At 40.6% G+C, this 17,331-nt stretch overlaps 1 protein-coding gene across 2 annotated transcripts in view; it reads right to left on the bottom strand.

Annotated features, from left to right (window-relative positions):
* Positions 1 to 17,331, bottom strand: part of TNKS (tankyrase) — a 252,832-nt gene that overhangs the window by 108,678 nt on the left and 126,823 nt on the right. For both annotated transcript variants that reach the window (XM_088448391.1, XM_088448392.1), the window contains exons 6-9: positions 13,816 to 13,910; positions 8,805 to 8,871; positions 7,363 to 7,549; positions 5,596 to 5,717 (exon numbers count right to left, since the gene is read on the bottom strand). In XM_088448391.1, the coding sequence (XP_088304517.1) occupies positions 5,596 to 5,717; positions 7,363 to 7,549; positions 8,805 to 8,871; positions 13,816 to 13,910 (471 nt within the window). The remainder of the gene's footprint in view (positions 1 to 5,595; positions 5,718 to 7,362; positions 7,550 to 8,804; positions 8,872 to 13,815; positions 13,911 to 17,331) is intronic.

The raw sequence follows: 17,331 nt of genomic DNA, 5'->3' as shown, positions 1-17,331 counted from the left end.
ACATTTTACATGAAATCTATATATGGCCATTTATTGTGTTCTCTCTGAGACAACTGGAGGATAACAAGGAGTTATTTAGAGAAGGGACCTTTCATTCATTATGACACTCACACCACTGAGATAGGTGGTAAAAGGGGAGTGTACTTTTGCATCACCTCCTGACCCTAGGGAGTGATATCCAATATCAGGGGACATACTGAGTTGCCTGCACAGGAATGTATACCAACATCGTGGGAATTGAGATGTTTTAAAAGGACAGGACAGGAAGGGGTTGGAGTCAGTACTGTGTAACATCTTCTGCTGTGTGGAGTTTAGGTCCATATTAGGAGATTCAGATATGTCCTCAAACTCCTAGCCTCAATAAGACGTGTGACACAAAGATATCGCCGGGTGACTCATGACTCTGCTTGCGCTGAGCGTCTTTTTTGCCCAAAAATGGGTCTTAATTGTCGACAGATGCGACAAACCACTTCATGAGACTGCCCTGGTTAATTTGATATGCAACACCTGTACATCTGTGTGCAACGGAGTCTGTATACAAAGCACAATGGCACGGAAAAAAGCTGCGGCTATTGCTTTGTAACACTTTATACACAGATTCAGACTCAGTCACACACAGATATACAAGTGTTACATATTAAATTAATCAGTGCAGCCTTGTGAAGTAGTTTGTTGCACCCATTTGCGATTACGACATTTTTGGGCAAAAAGGACTTTAAAAAGACGCTCGGCGCAACACAGGACCTGGCACGCCAAGACTGGCCATTTGGTGCGGGTTGGGTATGAGATCCCGGCGGTTGGGATGCCGTTGGTCTGAATATCGACAGCGGCATCCCGACAGTCAGAATCAGACACCCATAAGGACAGAAGGGAAGTCTAACCCTTACCCCTACCCCTCCACTTAATGCCTAAACCTAAGCTCCCCGCACCCTAAACCTAACCCTCCCTCCTAGTGCCTATTCCTAACCTAACCCCGCACCCTAACCCTCTCCCTAACACCCGATACTTACCTTTGGGGTGCCAGTGGTTGTTATTCTGGTGCAGAGATCCCGACACTGGCGATATTTTAGCGCTGGTATTTTGCCTGCCGGGTTGCTGGCTACATCCCGTTTGGCTCAACTGCAGTAATAGTGTATGAGGACTAGGGATGTGCAGGCTCGGTTCTACTCGGTTCCGTTCGGTTCTTTTTACCGGATCTTATTGGGTTTCAGCTGTCACGAGTTTTGAGGACACATCTGTACTAGCGAGTGAAGTTTTGCCTGATGCCAGCTAGATGGTATTACAGGATTTTACAGTGGGAAAAGTCCAGGCCCTGGAGTTGTTAAGATGATGGATGTTAGTGCCCTCTCACTTCGACAGAACATTGTTCCTGAGAGCTTTGTCTCTAGATGCGCACACTGGAGGGGAATGCTGTGACTAACATCTGGCAGGACTTTGGGTGTGGCGTGCTTCCTCCTCCCAGGAACACTGTGTGGGTAAGCTCTAAACTAGCGGACTGGTGATTAACCTGGCTATTATTTTAAGTACCAATTAATGTGATGTATTGTATTGCTTCCTTAAAATATAATAGAGAGACTGTACTTTTTCCCTGTTGCCTTGCCTGTGCGATCCCTTAACCATTATAATAATAATACGCTGGGTTACCTAGTGAGCTTAGGCTCGGCATCCCGGTACTTCACACCTTATTACTACATTTACTGTTGGGGACTTGTTACAGATCAGTTGGAGGTGTGTTCCCCCTAATTAGGGTTTCTAAGGATGATAATTACCTACTCATTCTCCTATTGGTGAATAACTATATATGTACTTTTCTAGCATCTACATTTAAATATGAATACCCAATATGTATATGCAGTAGCAAGACACACTTTAACAGCGTCTAACTACATAGAAGCTCCAAACCAACAGCTTATTATTTAGTTGATGTGCATGTGACCTTTTGAAACATACCTATCTCTATTATGAACTAATGTATTTGTTGTTTAATAATGTGAAGAAATGTTTTCTATTAATAAGACGACTCCATGCATCTAAAATAAAATGCAGATATTAACAAATATTTCTAATGCTGGGTAAACACTAGGCGATATATTGAGTGATTTGTTGTTTGGAGCAGTCTAGTGGGTACGCATTTTTGCGCGCTCCCGTACATCATACAGCGCATCTTCTCCCCTGCTGTACAGCACAGCAGTTGCGATGATCCGGCGCAATGCTCCTGGATGCAGCCACTGAATGATATATTGCGCATTTGTGAGCTACATCATTCTGTGTGTACGGACGACCTCGTTACATCGGTCGTCCCATCGACCACGATCCAGTATCGTCTAATGTGTACCCAGCCTTAGAGCTAGTACAGTGATTTATCTTTGTGTTTTTTTAATATCTAATACTATGTAAAGAGTATTTTCATTTTTAACCATTTACCAACCCCTCACACATTATTTCTAAATGCAAATCAGTCATAGTAATGACATAGGCAGGTTCCAGCACTGACCCTACTGTTGTAATCTCTGCAAACCACAGAGCTCTTGGCTCTCAGCTATCAAAACATTAGTGGCATAAGACAGGCTCTCGTCTGCCAAACGCAGCGTAACATCCCTGTCTTATTATAAATCACTATACACAGATAGCAAAAATACAGTCTGCCAAACACTGTCCAATATCATAACTCATAATAACACAAAAAATGTAGATGTTCATCACAAGGTATAGTGCCTTATGGTAATCAAACGCTGTGAGGACAGAATGGTAGAAATATAAACCTCTGATACTATGCCATAGAGAAAACTGAGAATTGGGGAAGCACGCAGTTTTTAGCAACGACTGCTACAGCTGCAGTCTCTGCAAACCGTTATTTAGGTATGTATTGTATAACAATAGCACTTCAAAAGGAGGACGGAAGGGGCAATTAATTATTTAGAGTGGAAATGCCCTTTAGTACTGATGATAAAGCACTATGGGTCACACAAAAAAGCAGACAAATCAGAATTCACAGGTATAAGATATACTTATCCAAAAGGGGAACATAGGATTTTCTACAGAACCTTTTTGTTTTGGTGTTTTTGTTGGTGAAATCTGGAGCACCAGGTCCAAAATACATTTAAAAACCACATCTGGGTTGGGTGGGTCAGTATAATGGACCGCAAAACCCAAACCGTGAGATATGAGCTTCAGCTCACTGAAAAGCAGTGGGTCGTGGTTGACCATTTGGTGTTATGGAAAGAGTTGACTACCTAGATCTACAAATATGACATTCTGGGAAGTTCTAATGTTTAAGCTTAGTCTTACTTCATCAAGGGCGGCTTGACCCATATCTTTATGTTGTATGCTGTATATTGGATAATATGTATAGCTGATACAGTTGGGTTCGTAACTATGTACTTACTCTATATCTTAAATTATGTAAATGTTTAGATGTTTTATATCTCGCATCCATTGTATCCCTAACTCCCTTTCTCCCCCTCTTTTATTTCTGTAACCCATTCCTTCTCCCCCAAACTTTTGAAACAATAAAAACCTAATGTTTAAACAAAAAAAGACAAATCTGACTCTTCCCCCTAAAAGTGTTCCTCACGGCGATCATTGTGACCATGTCTTTATGTATGACATCATTAAACAGCATCTATTTACTTAAGAAAAAACACCAATCACTTATATTCACAGAAATGCACATGCTGTCTACCATTTTTCCATCATTTATGAAAGTTGCAGAAATCAAATATTTAACACCATTTAGCTGCTTCCAATACTTTGGATATGGCCACTAACAGTCTTCTACACTGTCCTGCAATCTTATTTGCCATTTCTTGGTTCAGGACGATTTTCCCACTTATCACACACGAAATTCCCGCGATGCCCGCGACTTGCCATGCATAATAAAAATGTGTGAGTATCAGGAGCGTGTTTCATGAAAATATCCTGTTAAGTGCATGTTGCATTAATGTGGGAATTCACACTGCGGAACTTGCAGCAAAATGAATTTCCGCCAAAGTGGGTAACAGAATCAAAGATGGATGAAAGTCATTATAAGGGCAGTGGAAGCTAACAGCAAGAGAGAAAACAAAGTGGAGCTTTTTAAATCTGTAAAAGATCTCCCTAATGGGGAACTAAGTGACAAATGGGACAATGTAGAGCAGGGATTCCCAAAGTGGGCAGGACAGGAGCTGGGGGGGGCGTAAGAGGGATATGTATCTGGTGGTTAGAAACAGCATGTGTGTTTGGTCACTGTTAAAATCAACACTCAGAAGAGGAAAGCAAAATATTTCCTGCGTAACACTACACACAGATAATCCCATACTCTCTCTATGTTATATAGGTTTTCAGCAACGTAAAATATTTTTGAACTGATAGCACAATATAGTGTTTTTTTTTTTCTTTTGTTTTTTTTTTTACTATTATATCATCATTCTGGCACCATGATAAATAGGCCTGTCTAAAATACTATTTACCTGCTCACTTATTCATTATAAAGAATACAATCATCAGGCTCCTACTCCATAACTTTAAACCAGTCACTGGGAAACAGGCATCACTTCATCAAGCCCATCTATGGTGTTAAAAATACTGAATAGATCAGGTATACTATTTTATTAAAACAGTGTTTTGAAAAATGTGTATTGCTATTTGCTATAAACTAGTAATGCCATTATTAATATAAGGAATCAGTACTGTTTTATCCTATAAATTAAACACCATTAATCAAATTTTTTAATTTCTTGACCTCAATGGGAGGGAGGGGGGGGGGGGGGGGGGGGGGGGGGAGGGGCGCACTGGAATTAATTTACCCAACCAATGGGTGGCAGCATAAAATAGTTTGGGAGTCGCTGATTTAGAGCATTTATGGGTAGAGTTACATGGAGAAAAATACATCAAAGTACTGTTTGGGGTAAGGTAGACTGCATTGAAGGTAACTATAATTGCAAAGGGCAGAAGAGACAATAGGGTCCTATAACTATCCAGATATAATTTGTTATATTATTGCAAAGGAAGTCGGTTCTTACATCCCAAAGGACACTGGATGAGTGACATTATGCATTTAAATTAATGCCTAATAATTGGCGCCTTTAGCAAAGGCAGGAATCTTTCACCACCTGATGGCTTTATGCTAATCATACCTTTAGGAATTTGTAACTGTGAATCGAACCTACGACCTCAGTGCCGTGAGGCAGTAATGCTAACCATAGTCTGTGCTACCAATGATACACACAGTAAGCAGGCAAGTAACATCAACAGCTTCCTAGACTATTCATGTGTTACCCAGAGGAAATTAATGCACGAGGAGGTAACTTTCTGTCCTGCCCATGTGCTGTCCTTAAATATGTACAATCTTTTCCCTAACCAATGTTACGTTTTAGCATTACATTGGTTATAAAACATGTAAAGAAAAAAAAAAAGTGCCAGTATCATTTGATTTTAACTTTACAATGAAAATCTCAGCATCATATAGAAGGCTGTGCTTCACAACTTGTGTGCATTGGCATTACACAGGTTTCAGATAAAACATTTCCAGACAAAATGCAGATTTTTGATACAGAGAAATTCATGTTATGCTATCATCTCTCCAACAACAAGAGGACCCAAACCATCTGTTCTCACCAATGCGGTCTCATGTGACTGCGGCTGCTTAAAATTGATGATCTCCAAAGCAAGTGTCTTCTTCACTTTTGCCAGGTCTGCCTCCCTGGCAGCTTGCAGCAAAGAATGCCCTTTAAATTCATCTGCAATTGAAATAGGATGGCTATTTTAGCTAAAGTGAAAAACATGTACATATAATATGAAAACATTAGGGTTGGAGCTGAAAAATTAAAGCGGCACTCACATTCTGTGTAAAGCATGCCAGTGCCGCTTTAAATTTTCAGCTGCGACCCACTGAGATAGCCCATAATTTTTAATCTTTTCAGAATTTGATAATGTGCCACACAATGACAATACTAGGTAAGTAATCAAACTATATAAACATTTTTATTTACATGGTTTAGTATTTCTTGTGTATTTGGAAAAACAATCCATACACTGTAACAAATAACATATTATTAACAGATTATGGAAATACTAGAAGGCAACTTTATGTTTTATGACCAGCATAAAAGTACTTGGTTTGTTGCCACATAAATTAAATCAAAATTAGTTGGGTAATCTCATGTGACCACTCCCAATGCCAATCTCCTGGATTGTATGTAAGATTAATTGCAAAAATAAATATATACACAACACAATGTCCAGGTAATGGATATTAAGTAAAATAAAAAAAAATAAAAAAACACTCTAAAAATATGTGAAAAACACAACAAAATGGACCATTGGTGTCAGCATTCATGATGGTGTTGGCACAAGGTGGTCGAAATAGTATAATAAACACAATTTTGTGGATTTACAGAAAATGTAAATTATAGATTGCCTGTGGAATATATATAGTATTTATGCATAGTAACCCACCTAGGGCTACAAGTACTGACTTCTCGGTCTATCATTTATTTATTTTTAAACCTGCACAATGCAGCTCTTGATCAAATGCAGTGTCAGGCACACAGCTACTAGAAAGCTGCATAAATCTCTCCCATTCACATAGCTGTACTGTGTGTCCCCGTGAACGAGAGAGATTTATCTATCTGATAAATAGTATTATGTGCTTCATTCGCAGCGGTGTCTGTGACAGCAGAAGCATTCGTAGCTTTTCTTGGTGAAAGGGGGATCATTATATATTTGATTAAGAGCTGTGTCTGTGTGATTGTGTGAGAACTTCACATACATAGGGCTGACAGCCAAATGTATAAATCTCCAAATATACATATATGTCACAGCCCCAAATAGTGTTGCCCTGCTCACACTCAGCTCTTAGCATCAGAGAGAGGTATTTGCGGTTTTAATGAACAGCAGAGCCATGTCTTCTATAAATCTAATTGGGAAATTAATTTCAATGTAAACATAACTGATAAAAGATGGGCAACCAAATGCTGGCAATATGGCTCCCTCACCACAACAATTCCAATATTGGCAGGGCATTCCCGATTTGAGGGGAATGTACAGCTGTCACCATCTGTGTCTGTAGTGATCAGGTGTCACATGCAGCAGAGGCTAGTTCGGTAGCTAAGGGTGTTATACAATGAGTGGAGGGAGTTTGGAGGTGGTCTAGCACTGCAGAATGTGCTAAGCATGGAACCTGGGGTTGAGGCCACATCCAGTAAGATGCAGCCACGCCCTCCATGTCCCAATTCCTATAGATATACTCAACCCTTGTCTTAATAGCTTGCAATTTAGACTAAGAATTTGAGAAAATTGTACACAATGACCAACCAGGTTTCCTTTTTTCTAATACAGCAAAGGTATAATTGTATACTATCTGATTCGGTTGATTATACTTACAACTCAGTCTCTCCTTAAGCTCTGGAGTAGGGGCCATGTCCACTGCACTTTTTCCATGACAATTGACCAGCGTTGGGTCTGCACCATGGCTTAATAGCAAGGAGCAGACTTCAACCCGATTTTTTGACGCAGCCTCATGTAAGGGTGTAAACTGCCACAGATCCATAGCATTAACACAAGCTCCATGCTGAAATAGAACAGGCATATAAGGCAGAGTAATAATAATGTTTAAGATGCTTTGACAGGAGATCTGAACTGGAGGAGTGCGTTAAATTCTGGAAATTTAAAAATCCAAACAACAAATAGGATGAACCATTATTATTATTATCACTTGTTATACAATGAAGTGCCAAAAGTCATGGAATAAATGCCTAGTATTATGTAGGACCCCCTCTAGCCGGGCAAAGTGCAGCAACAATGGAATGTAGCGTTTACTGGTCTTGGACATGTTCAAGTGGACCCAAACCATGCCATGTGAACACACCCCACATCATTATGGAACCACCACCAGCCTGCACGGTGCCTTGTTGACAACCGGGGTCCATGGTCTCATGAGGTCTTAGCCACACCTGAACCCTACCAGCAGCTTGAACCAATTTGAACTGTGACTTATCGGACCACGCCACATGTTGCCAGTCCTTTAGGGTCCAATTAGCAACATCACATGTCCATGTGAGGCGCTGTTAACAGGGGCACTCTGGTGGGTCTTCTGCTGCCAAATCCCATGGAAGCTAAAGAATGCTGTACTGACCTGCTGGATAGGCATCTGGTACCTCCTGCATTAACTGTGGATGTGTTTTGAGTCAGTGTTGCTGGTCTGTTAGGACAGACAATTCTGGCCAGGTGCCTTGGTCATGATCATTAAGCATCCATGGTTGGCCACTGAGCTGTCCACTGTGAGTGGTAATTGCTTCCATGAGGTATTCCCAGTACACACGTGACACCGATGATCAAGGAATGTTGAATGTCAATACAACTTAGGAAATATAATGTCCCATTCGTCTGGCACCCACTATCATGCACGATTCAAACTCCGATAATTCATGTTACCTTGCCATGAGCAATATAGCCGGTGTTCATACTGACTCACGAGATCTCAAATTACTACTGATCCAGGTCTGGGCATTTCCAATATGTCACAGTACGGTGACAACACCTACCATTACCTTTACATACTGCTATCCCATTACTTTTGGCACATATTATCCACTATATGGAATTAAAATAGAGCTACAACTACAGGATAGAACTGTCTAGCAGGCTAGACTCTTAAGTTAATCAAAAGTGACACTGCCTGTAGATACTTACAGTATACGGATGAAGTGATAAATGGCAAACACCATATTTAAATTTCACCTAAGAATTTCAGAAAAATACATTCCCAACGTGATAAAATCATACAATGCACATTAAAAAAGGCATTGAAAACATACGCCACTTACCTTGAGCAACAATTCTGTGACTTCAAAGTGTCCATAGGAGCAAGCATTATGTAGGGGCACTAGTCCACTAGATGGGAATAAAAAAAGATAAAAAGGTACACTTAAAGTAAAAAAATGTTTATTGATTACAATTTATTTTCGACACCACACACGGATACAAAGACACACACAGACGCAGTAAGCTAGAAAAGGACAACAGGGTCTAAGGAATGATTTAGCTACACATTGAAAATACTTCAGATATAAAAGAGGACATTTTTTTAGAGTATATTTTAGACATCTTTATTTAAAAAAAAAAAAAAAAATTATATATATATATATATATATATATATATATATATATATATATATATAGACAATAGCGGGGGTGGCGGCACTCATAGCGGCTTGCAATGAAGCACACTTCAATCTGTTACATCAACGTTTCATTGCAAGTCGCTATGAGTACCGCCACCCCCGCTACTGTCTACATGATTTCCTGATGCCAGTGAGCCAGGGACGTGGAGGGCACCGGCGCTATATATGTCACGGACTTTGTGAGTGCCAGCACCCCGTTATATATATATATATATATATATACACATACACACACATATATATATTATATACACACACACACACACACACCAAAACAAGCCTAAATGTACTAGTACCCACACAATGTTTTGACCTACATATACTGCTATTATTTACCACAGTCAGAACAGTGTGGAAAACAATTGCAATAAGATTGTTGGGTTCATGCAGCATGTTCTGCAAGAGCCAGATATAAAATTAGTACTGTGGTGGTGCATGCTGCAAAATTAATGCATTCTATTAGAGAGAAAAACTGTTAAATGTACATACAATTAGGGAAAAATTACAAATGTATCTGTATATTTCTATGTCCATGATGTAGTTTCATATGCACCCTAACCCCTGCCCAAATTAATTAAGAGCATTATATATGCTGGGTTTTACAGAGGGACTAAATATTGTTGCACTATAGATCAAGAAATACTAATTTCACCTCTGGCTGAGGGATTTGTTTTTAAGTCCATTAAATTGCTTGGATAACATTATTACAATTTACAAAGCTGTCATTTACAAACTTAATTATACTACAAAGTAAGGTCATTGTGAGTAGGCCAAAAGCATAAGTGACAATTTTAGCGACACAGATTACACAAAATTATTTCTGAATTTTTTTCCGTTTAAGTGGTTATTATATCAGGTAGCCCCACAATATAAAAAAAGACAGGCACCTGCAAAAATTAATTTTTAATAAAAGACTAATCTAACTAAAAAAAAAAAGCAAAATCAGAAAGCACTATTTTGGTTGGCAAATATTATATTAAACACAATTGTCCAATACAAATTTTGTTCCCTATTTTCCAAAACGTACCTAATGCCCAGCACAATTCCTCTTTCAAAATAAAGGGATGCATCAGGTGACTGTCCCACTGTCCCGTGATTAGGACAATTTTCCCATTCTGTAGATTGGGATGTGTTTCCATGAAATGGTGTTTTTATATGAAAAACGATGTCTTTGGGCCGGATGCAATTAGCCGCGGTTAATTACTGCGGGCTATTGATCTGCCAGGGCTATTAAATTATAGCCCGCAGCAGCCCACGATCTGCAGTTAACACGGATTTCAGTTTGAGCCTGAGGATCTGTGCCGCGAATGTGTTAACCCATAGCTCCGTCAACTTGTCACGGATCCTATGGGTTAACTCACGTTAGTGTGTAATTTACCGCGCAAGGAGGCTGTAATTGAATAGCCCTGTGTGTTAAAGCATTGCAGTTTTAAGTTTCAGGCTTAAACTAGAATGGTAGCTTGCTTAGTAAATAAACCTGTGTGTCCTTTAATAAACTGTAATCTACCGGTAGTCTCAGTTAACATACCACGATTATAGTACACAACTGTTTATTATTAAGATGGTAATGAATGTACGAGTTAAAAGTGACTTACTCTAATGTGGGGTACACCCCCCGAATAATGGACTTGCCATCCTCCCGATAGACCGACCGCTCCAACGATTTGGTAAGTGGTCTGCACAAACGGTATGTGCATACAGAGTTACCAATCGGCTGACCCACATGTCTGGCCACAGGAAACAGTTGTCACGTCATTGTCGCTGGTTCGGTTCTTGCCGCCAGCATATAGGTCGGTCCAGATGTGCACAATCTCTCTTTCAGATTTATTGCATCGGCTATGTTGCACAGCTGATGCAATATAGCTGAGTGGTTTACAGGTATCTCGTGTGTACACTCTGGCCAACATTTGGAACGATATATCTTTTGCCAACTGTACAGACTATATAGTGTCCAGTGTGTACCCAGCATAAGTTTAACTTAAAGCTGACCTGATATTAAAATAAATAAAGGACCTTTCTGGGCTGCACATAGCCCTGTCAGGGAATACAGGGCTTACATATGTGATATATATTTATTATTTGTAGGCAAATGGGTAGGGAAAAGGGCATTGGTAAATAATTGTACCTAATGTTTATTATATAATATGATGAGGTCATGAGGAGCATATTAGCATTAATTATATATAACAAATGAAATTGCTGTATATGGACTGATGGCTAGTACTCTTCATTGACAACAGTAACAACAGTAGTGTCCATTACAGTTTAAATCCTAAACACCAGCTGGGACAACCAATAGGCAGGCAGTAAGGAAGGGGCAGGGCTGTCATTGCCCCGTGAATACAGCTGTAAAGTGGGGGAATTATTGGACATCTAAGACCTTTTTGATCTAGGGGAGTTCCCATTCATCTAATGCATGATTTCATTTTTACATTAGAATCAAGACACCTGGAACGTGCTTTACTGTAGACAATTTAATTAAAGAACTTTCTAAACGGCAATTAATAAAACACACACCTAATCATATCGCAATTACCAATTAAAATGAAACTGCTACTTTAAGCATCAGCTGTAAAGATTTTTGTCAAGGTTGAATAAAAGATCTCCTGGTTACTGCATGTTGTAGAAGTAAAGTGTGCCTAGTTCCATAAGGGCAATTAGTAGGGCAAACCAGCTAAACTGCATTTAGCAGACCACCTGTCATGTTGGAGCTAGAGCACAGGTTCTCAAACTAGGTCCTCAGGACCCCAAACAGTGCATGTTTTCCATGTCTCCTCACAGAATTACAAATTAAATAATTATCTCCATCTGTGGATCTTTTAAAATGTGTCTGAGAGTAATGAATACACCTGTGCACCTGCTGGGTAACCTGGAAAATATGAACTGTGGGGGGTCCTGAGGACAAAGTTTGAGAACCACTGAGCCAAAGAGAATGAATATTGGCTTACTTCTAGTAATTGGAAACTGTCCCATTGGCAAAAAAAAACATGAAAAGTAATGACTACACTATTTTCCAATTTAAAATGGAACAAGGTTAAATGTGATCTTAAATAAATGAATGTAAGAATCATCCAGTTGTACAATATATTCCATTTAGTCTCACACCTTAACATGTGGGCTTGTGCCTTTTACTAAATGCATTGCCTTGTCTCACCGCACACTAATGCAAAATAATGAGGGGTCTATATTATCAAAGTAGGTAGAAGTGTAACATATCTAAAGGGTTATAAAGGCCACAAGGTATCTATTAATGTGTGTCACACACAAATGTAATAAACAAAGCTGTAAAGAGCAGTTCAGCACATTTAATAGCTGAGAACTGCTGAGGTGCGTGAATTGTTAGTAACCTGGATATGAACCCAATGCTTCCAAATCCCGGCAGCAAATAAAAAACATCAAAGTGTCTAATTCTACCAGAACATTGTGTTTCATTCATCTACTTATACTTGGTCAATGTTCAGGTTAAAATTGCACTGTACCTAGACAAGTCAAAAGAGTACATTAGAAATAAGTATGTGTCCGGAGAGCTCAACATAACAATATTTTGATGTCTGTACCACAAATACAATGGGCCATAGCAGCAACACTATCCAGGAAGGGGATCCAGTCAAAATACAGGCGCTGAGAATGCCGCCGCAATCCCGACACCTGTCAGAATCCTGGCGCTGGCATCCAGACGGTAACTATTGGGATTAGGGGTTAGGCACTAGGGGGAGGTTAGTTACTAGTAGGGGAGGTTAAGTTTAGGCACCAGGGAGGGAGGGTTAGGGTGAGGGATAGGATACTGAACTAGTGTTCCCTCTAGCTCCGGCAGCAGGCAGGGAGCCGGAGCTAGAGAGGGCAATGTTGTGCGCGCGCCATAGGCGCGCGCGTGTCCGAAAAGGGGGCGTGGTTATGAAAAGGGGCGTGTCTATAAGACGCGTCCCTTTTCGTCATACTTGGGGGCGTGCCCGGCGCTTACGGACATGCCGGGCAGCCCCCAAGCGCTACAGAAAGGGAGAATAGACGCCGGGCGCATGCGCCCGGTGTCTATTCTCCGGTGGTGACCGGGTCACCGCATGTTTGTCCACCCGCGGGACACTGCGTCCCGCGGGTGAGAACGGCTCCCGCAGGCTGTTAGGGCAGGGCGCTTTTTGCCCTCCTCCTGGAGGGCAGGGTGCTTTTTGCCCTCCAGAAGGAGGGCAGGGCGCCGCGCCCCGCTAAAACAGCCTAGCGGGAACACTACTGAACTACAAGTATCGGTATCCTAACCCTGTCGGGATTCTAATCGCCGGGTTTCCGTGCGCCGGATTCCTTTATCCAACCTTAAGGGCGGTTTGCTGGCCAAGTGTAATAATGTTGTTTTCTTTTCCTTTTTGTTCAAAGCAAAACACTACCATGAAAAGAGTCCTTCTCAAATGACCTAACAGGATTGTAAGCCAAACACCACAATTCACTACAACAAGCCACATTAGATGCAATTCATATCAAAATCACCTCAAATGTTGAGCTTTGCTTTATACCATTATACTAATGTATTACATACAGACAGAATGGGTAGCAGATTACATTAAGGTGGGGTTGTCCAAGTGTATAAAATCCCTTTAATATAAACATTTAAGTTCAGTGTGTAAGTAACCTTTAACATGAAATGGTTGTGTAATACCGTGCTTACCCTTTGTCCTTTGCATGTACATCAGCTCCATGCTGAAGGAGCAGCTGGACAATCCGGACTCTGTTGTATCCTGCAGCCAAGTGTAAAGGTGTAGACTGAAAATAATAATAATAATAATAATGATGATTATACATATATTTCCAGATACATACTGAAGTATTTACCACAATAAAAAAATACCAAGTTTTTTCCCCCTAAAATATATATCCATTATTTTGCTTTCAAACAATTTACTTTTTCCATGTTATGTCATTTATTCCCCTTGTCCACCAAACTTATAATCTTGGTTATTGCCGGTGCAACTCTGGTTGCGTTACCCGGGAATCCGACCCTGGTAGTCCCATGGGGGGCGATTCAATTCAACGCGATTTTGATTAGCCGCGGGAGGGAGTTCCCGAAGCAATTCAATACACCTCGCTGTTTGGGCGCGCTAAGGATTTCTTCTCGCACCCCCCTGGAGATGCGAGGGGAAATCCGACCAAAGTGCCGGGCGCGCAGTTGTTTTTCTGCTTAGCGCGGCGCTAATAGCTGCGCGCTAGGCACTTTGGTCAGAAAATGCCGGTTAACGCGACTTAACACCCTTGTTAAGGCGCGATAACCGGCATTCTCCGACTACACAGCGCACTGAATTGAATAGCTCCGGGAGCTCGCTCCTGGCACTACTCAATTCGCGTTGAATTGAATCGCCCCCATGGTTTGAACCCAGAGCAGTCTTGGGTAATGGTGCAGTGTGAACGTTGCGAACCAGGTTATCCAATCTGGGTCACGCAAAAAGCCGCTGAAAGGAGCTTCTGGTGCGCTCAAAGATGATGTCCTCTAACAGCGCCCCATAGAGCACACAGCATGGCTAACTGGGCGGACACAGAGTCAGGGAGCTGCTGGCAATAAGAGGAAAGGAGGAGATCCACAAACAAATGACAGGTACTATTAAAGATGCCAAACAGCAGTAATCAGCAAAAACTCAAGAACTCCAGGCTACACAGTGGTAACTTGTCGGCCATGATTAATGCAGGTCAGTGAGCAGTCACCATCCCCTTTTATTACCTCATCTTTGTGAGGCTAAAAAACATCCATTTCTAACAACATGCAGGGCAGACACGGATTCAGTCTGAACGGAGTCTACCTGGGAAGCATCCGGGTCCCAGATGCAGTGTGAAAGGGGTCTGACTGTGGCACAGGTTGGAACAGTGTTTAAAAACCTGGGTCGGACCTGGCATTTTGTTAAAAAAGAGTATTTGTATTCCCCTTGCTGCTGCCTGGGTTTCTGTATACTGAGGATGATCAGTGGCCACATCACTATTTTTGTGTCATCAGTGTGAAAATCCTGACTCACTTGTGCGTGTAAGCGATTGTCACCAGGAACTATAAGCAACAATACTTGGCAGCTTCACCGGAACCTGAGGGTAACATGGACAATTGGAGGCAGCAAAACCTGCACGTAAAGACGATTGGAGGGAAGTGTTTAAATACTCGCTTATTTTCCAACTCAACTCCCATTTGCTAATTATATTTTAATGTAAAGTTTTTAGTTGTGAACCTTTTAAGTTCTGATCACTTAGTAAGTAAGAAAGAAAGAAAACAAAAGCACATCTTGTATGAGGACTTTGGAAGAAGAAACCATGCACAAATATTTCCCTTGACACATGCAAACTGAGCTTTAGTTCTAATCCTATTCATTTGAGTTGTGATCCCATTTATCATGCACAACGAACTGGGTAATTACAGGTAAGTGAAAGTGCCACATCCTTGTACTTACTTATACTTTGCTTTAATAATAGGTGAAAAGTTAGTCTCGAAATTACATAATTTACTCATTTCTCTGAACGCAGCATAATTAAAGAATCCATTACTCTGTTTATAAATTATTGCTACTTTAGCGGACACTGACCACTCATTTTTTTCTCAAGCAACAAGTCTCATTGCAGTACAGTCATTCTAATGAGGGGATTTTAACAGCCTCTGATTTTTTTCTACCCACAATTAAATTAACACTGATATACAATTAAAGCCCGGTGAGGAATAAGACTGCAGCACTATATTGTGTAAACCGCTATACACTTAACATGACAATCACGAATGACTGCTGTCTTATCCTGTATTTTCTGGTTTGGCTTCTATATTCATTTTAGCATGTAGAGCTCATTGTAGACTTGTGGAAAAAGTCTGAACATCCAGCTTAACTCTCCAATTAAACAGATGGTAAGTATTACTTTTCTCTGAAGTGTTTCTTTCCTACATTATGCGTTTTACAAGGAAATCCAGACACTAAAACCCGACAAGTAGTGGATTAGACTTTGAAAAATACATGGGAGTATTTGCACTGAAGTTAGTAAAGAAAACTGTTAATTGGAAATTGTACGTATGTTACAGCATAACACACCCACCCACAATTTCTATTTTTTCTTTACTAGCATTTCAATATTTATGTAACTGATTACTTACTAAAACTGTTTGTTCAGATGAATCATAAAGCATAATTAATATGTAGCAGATGTACATTGGTATGGAGGCACCTATTTAAGATTTATCAGGGAGAGTGAAATGGACAAGAAACAATCCTATAACCACAAACAAATTACAAAGAGTCTGTATGGTTCGTTGTTACGGATAACACAAACATCTCCAAATATTTATCTTATTCATTAGCATATACACAAGAAATAAAACCTAGCGGACCGGATGTGACAAGGATTAGAAATATTATGCTATACAGGTTCCTGGATTTTAATACTCAACTAACGTTGAATATATACTAGAGGTAGAGAATACACTGCAACTAAGTCCTCCGATGGACAGGTCATGAGAAAACTCAGTGAGGATACCTTGCGGTCTACAACATTAGGAGCTGCAATAATTACTGGCAGGAATTGGTCACTCCCTGCATGTGACAATCTCCTGCATTCTGCACTATCTGGGCTATAAAGGTAGGAAAGATGGAACCATGTATCCCAAAAAATAACATTCAAGCCAATATAAATATACTCACCCCAAACCATGTGGGAAAATGTCTTATGCTCTGATGAGACCAGGGTTGAACTTCTTGGCCTTAAAACTAAAAGATGTGTTTTGTGACAGCACAGCTTAACAGTCAAAACACCATACGTACGTTGGAAGAATGAAGAGGATGGTGGCATCATAAAGCTTCATTGATGACTGATCTCCAGCAGGGACACGGGCACATAAAGGGCATAATAGCTCCAAATATCAAGAAAATATGAATTTCATCTCCCAACATAACGATTGTGAAGCACACATCCAGATCAACCAAAGAATGGTGGTGCTTGGAGCTGAGATCATCAGCAGCGATGGCGGTGACTTAATCGACCCGGCAATCGACCCGGCACTATTGCCGGGTTGGCCCGCTAGTCTGAAAGGGGTCTCCGGTAGATCGCACCCAGGATCGCCTCGTGTACAAATACCGGGTGCGAACCCGCCAATAGCGATGTGAAAGGGGTATTACTCTCATGTAAAGTATTATACACAAGCATAGGATCTATATTCCTGAACGCTTGGAAT

This window comes from Taudactylus pleione, unplaced genomic scaffold (assembly GCF_031769625.1).
Source record: "Taudactylus pleione unplaced genomic scaffold, aTauple2 ptg000454l, whole genome shotgun sequence".
In the NCBI taxonomy this organism is placed as follows: domain Eukaryota; kingdom Metazoa; phylum Chordata; class Amphibia; order Anura; family Myobatrachidae; genus Taudactylus; species Taudactylus pleione.
Note: the sequence above shows the minus strand (reverse complement) of the source record. Positions and strands in the feature narration are given on the sequence as shown.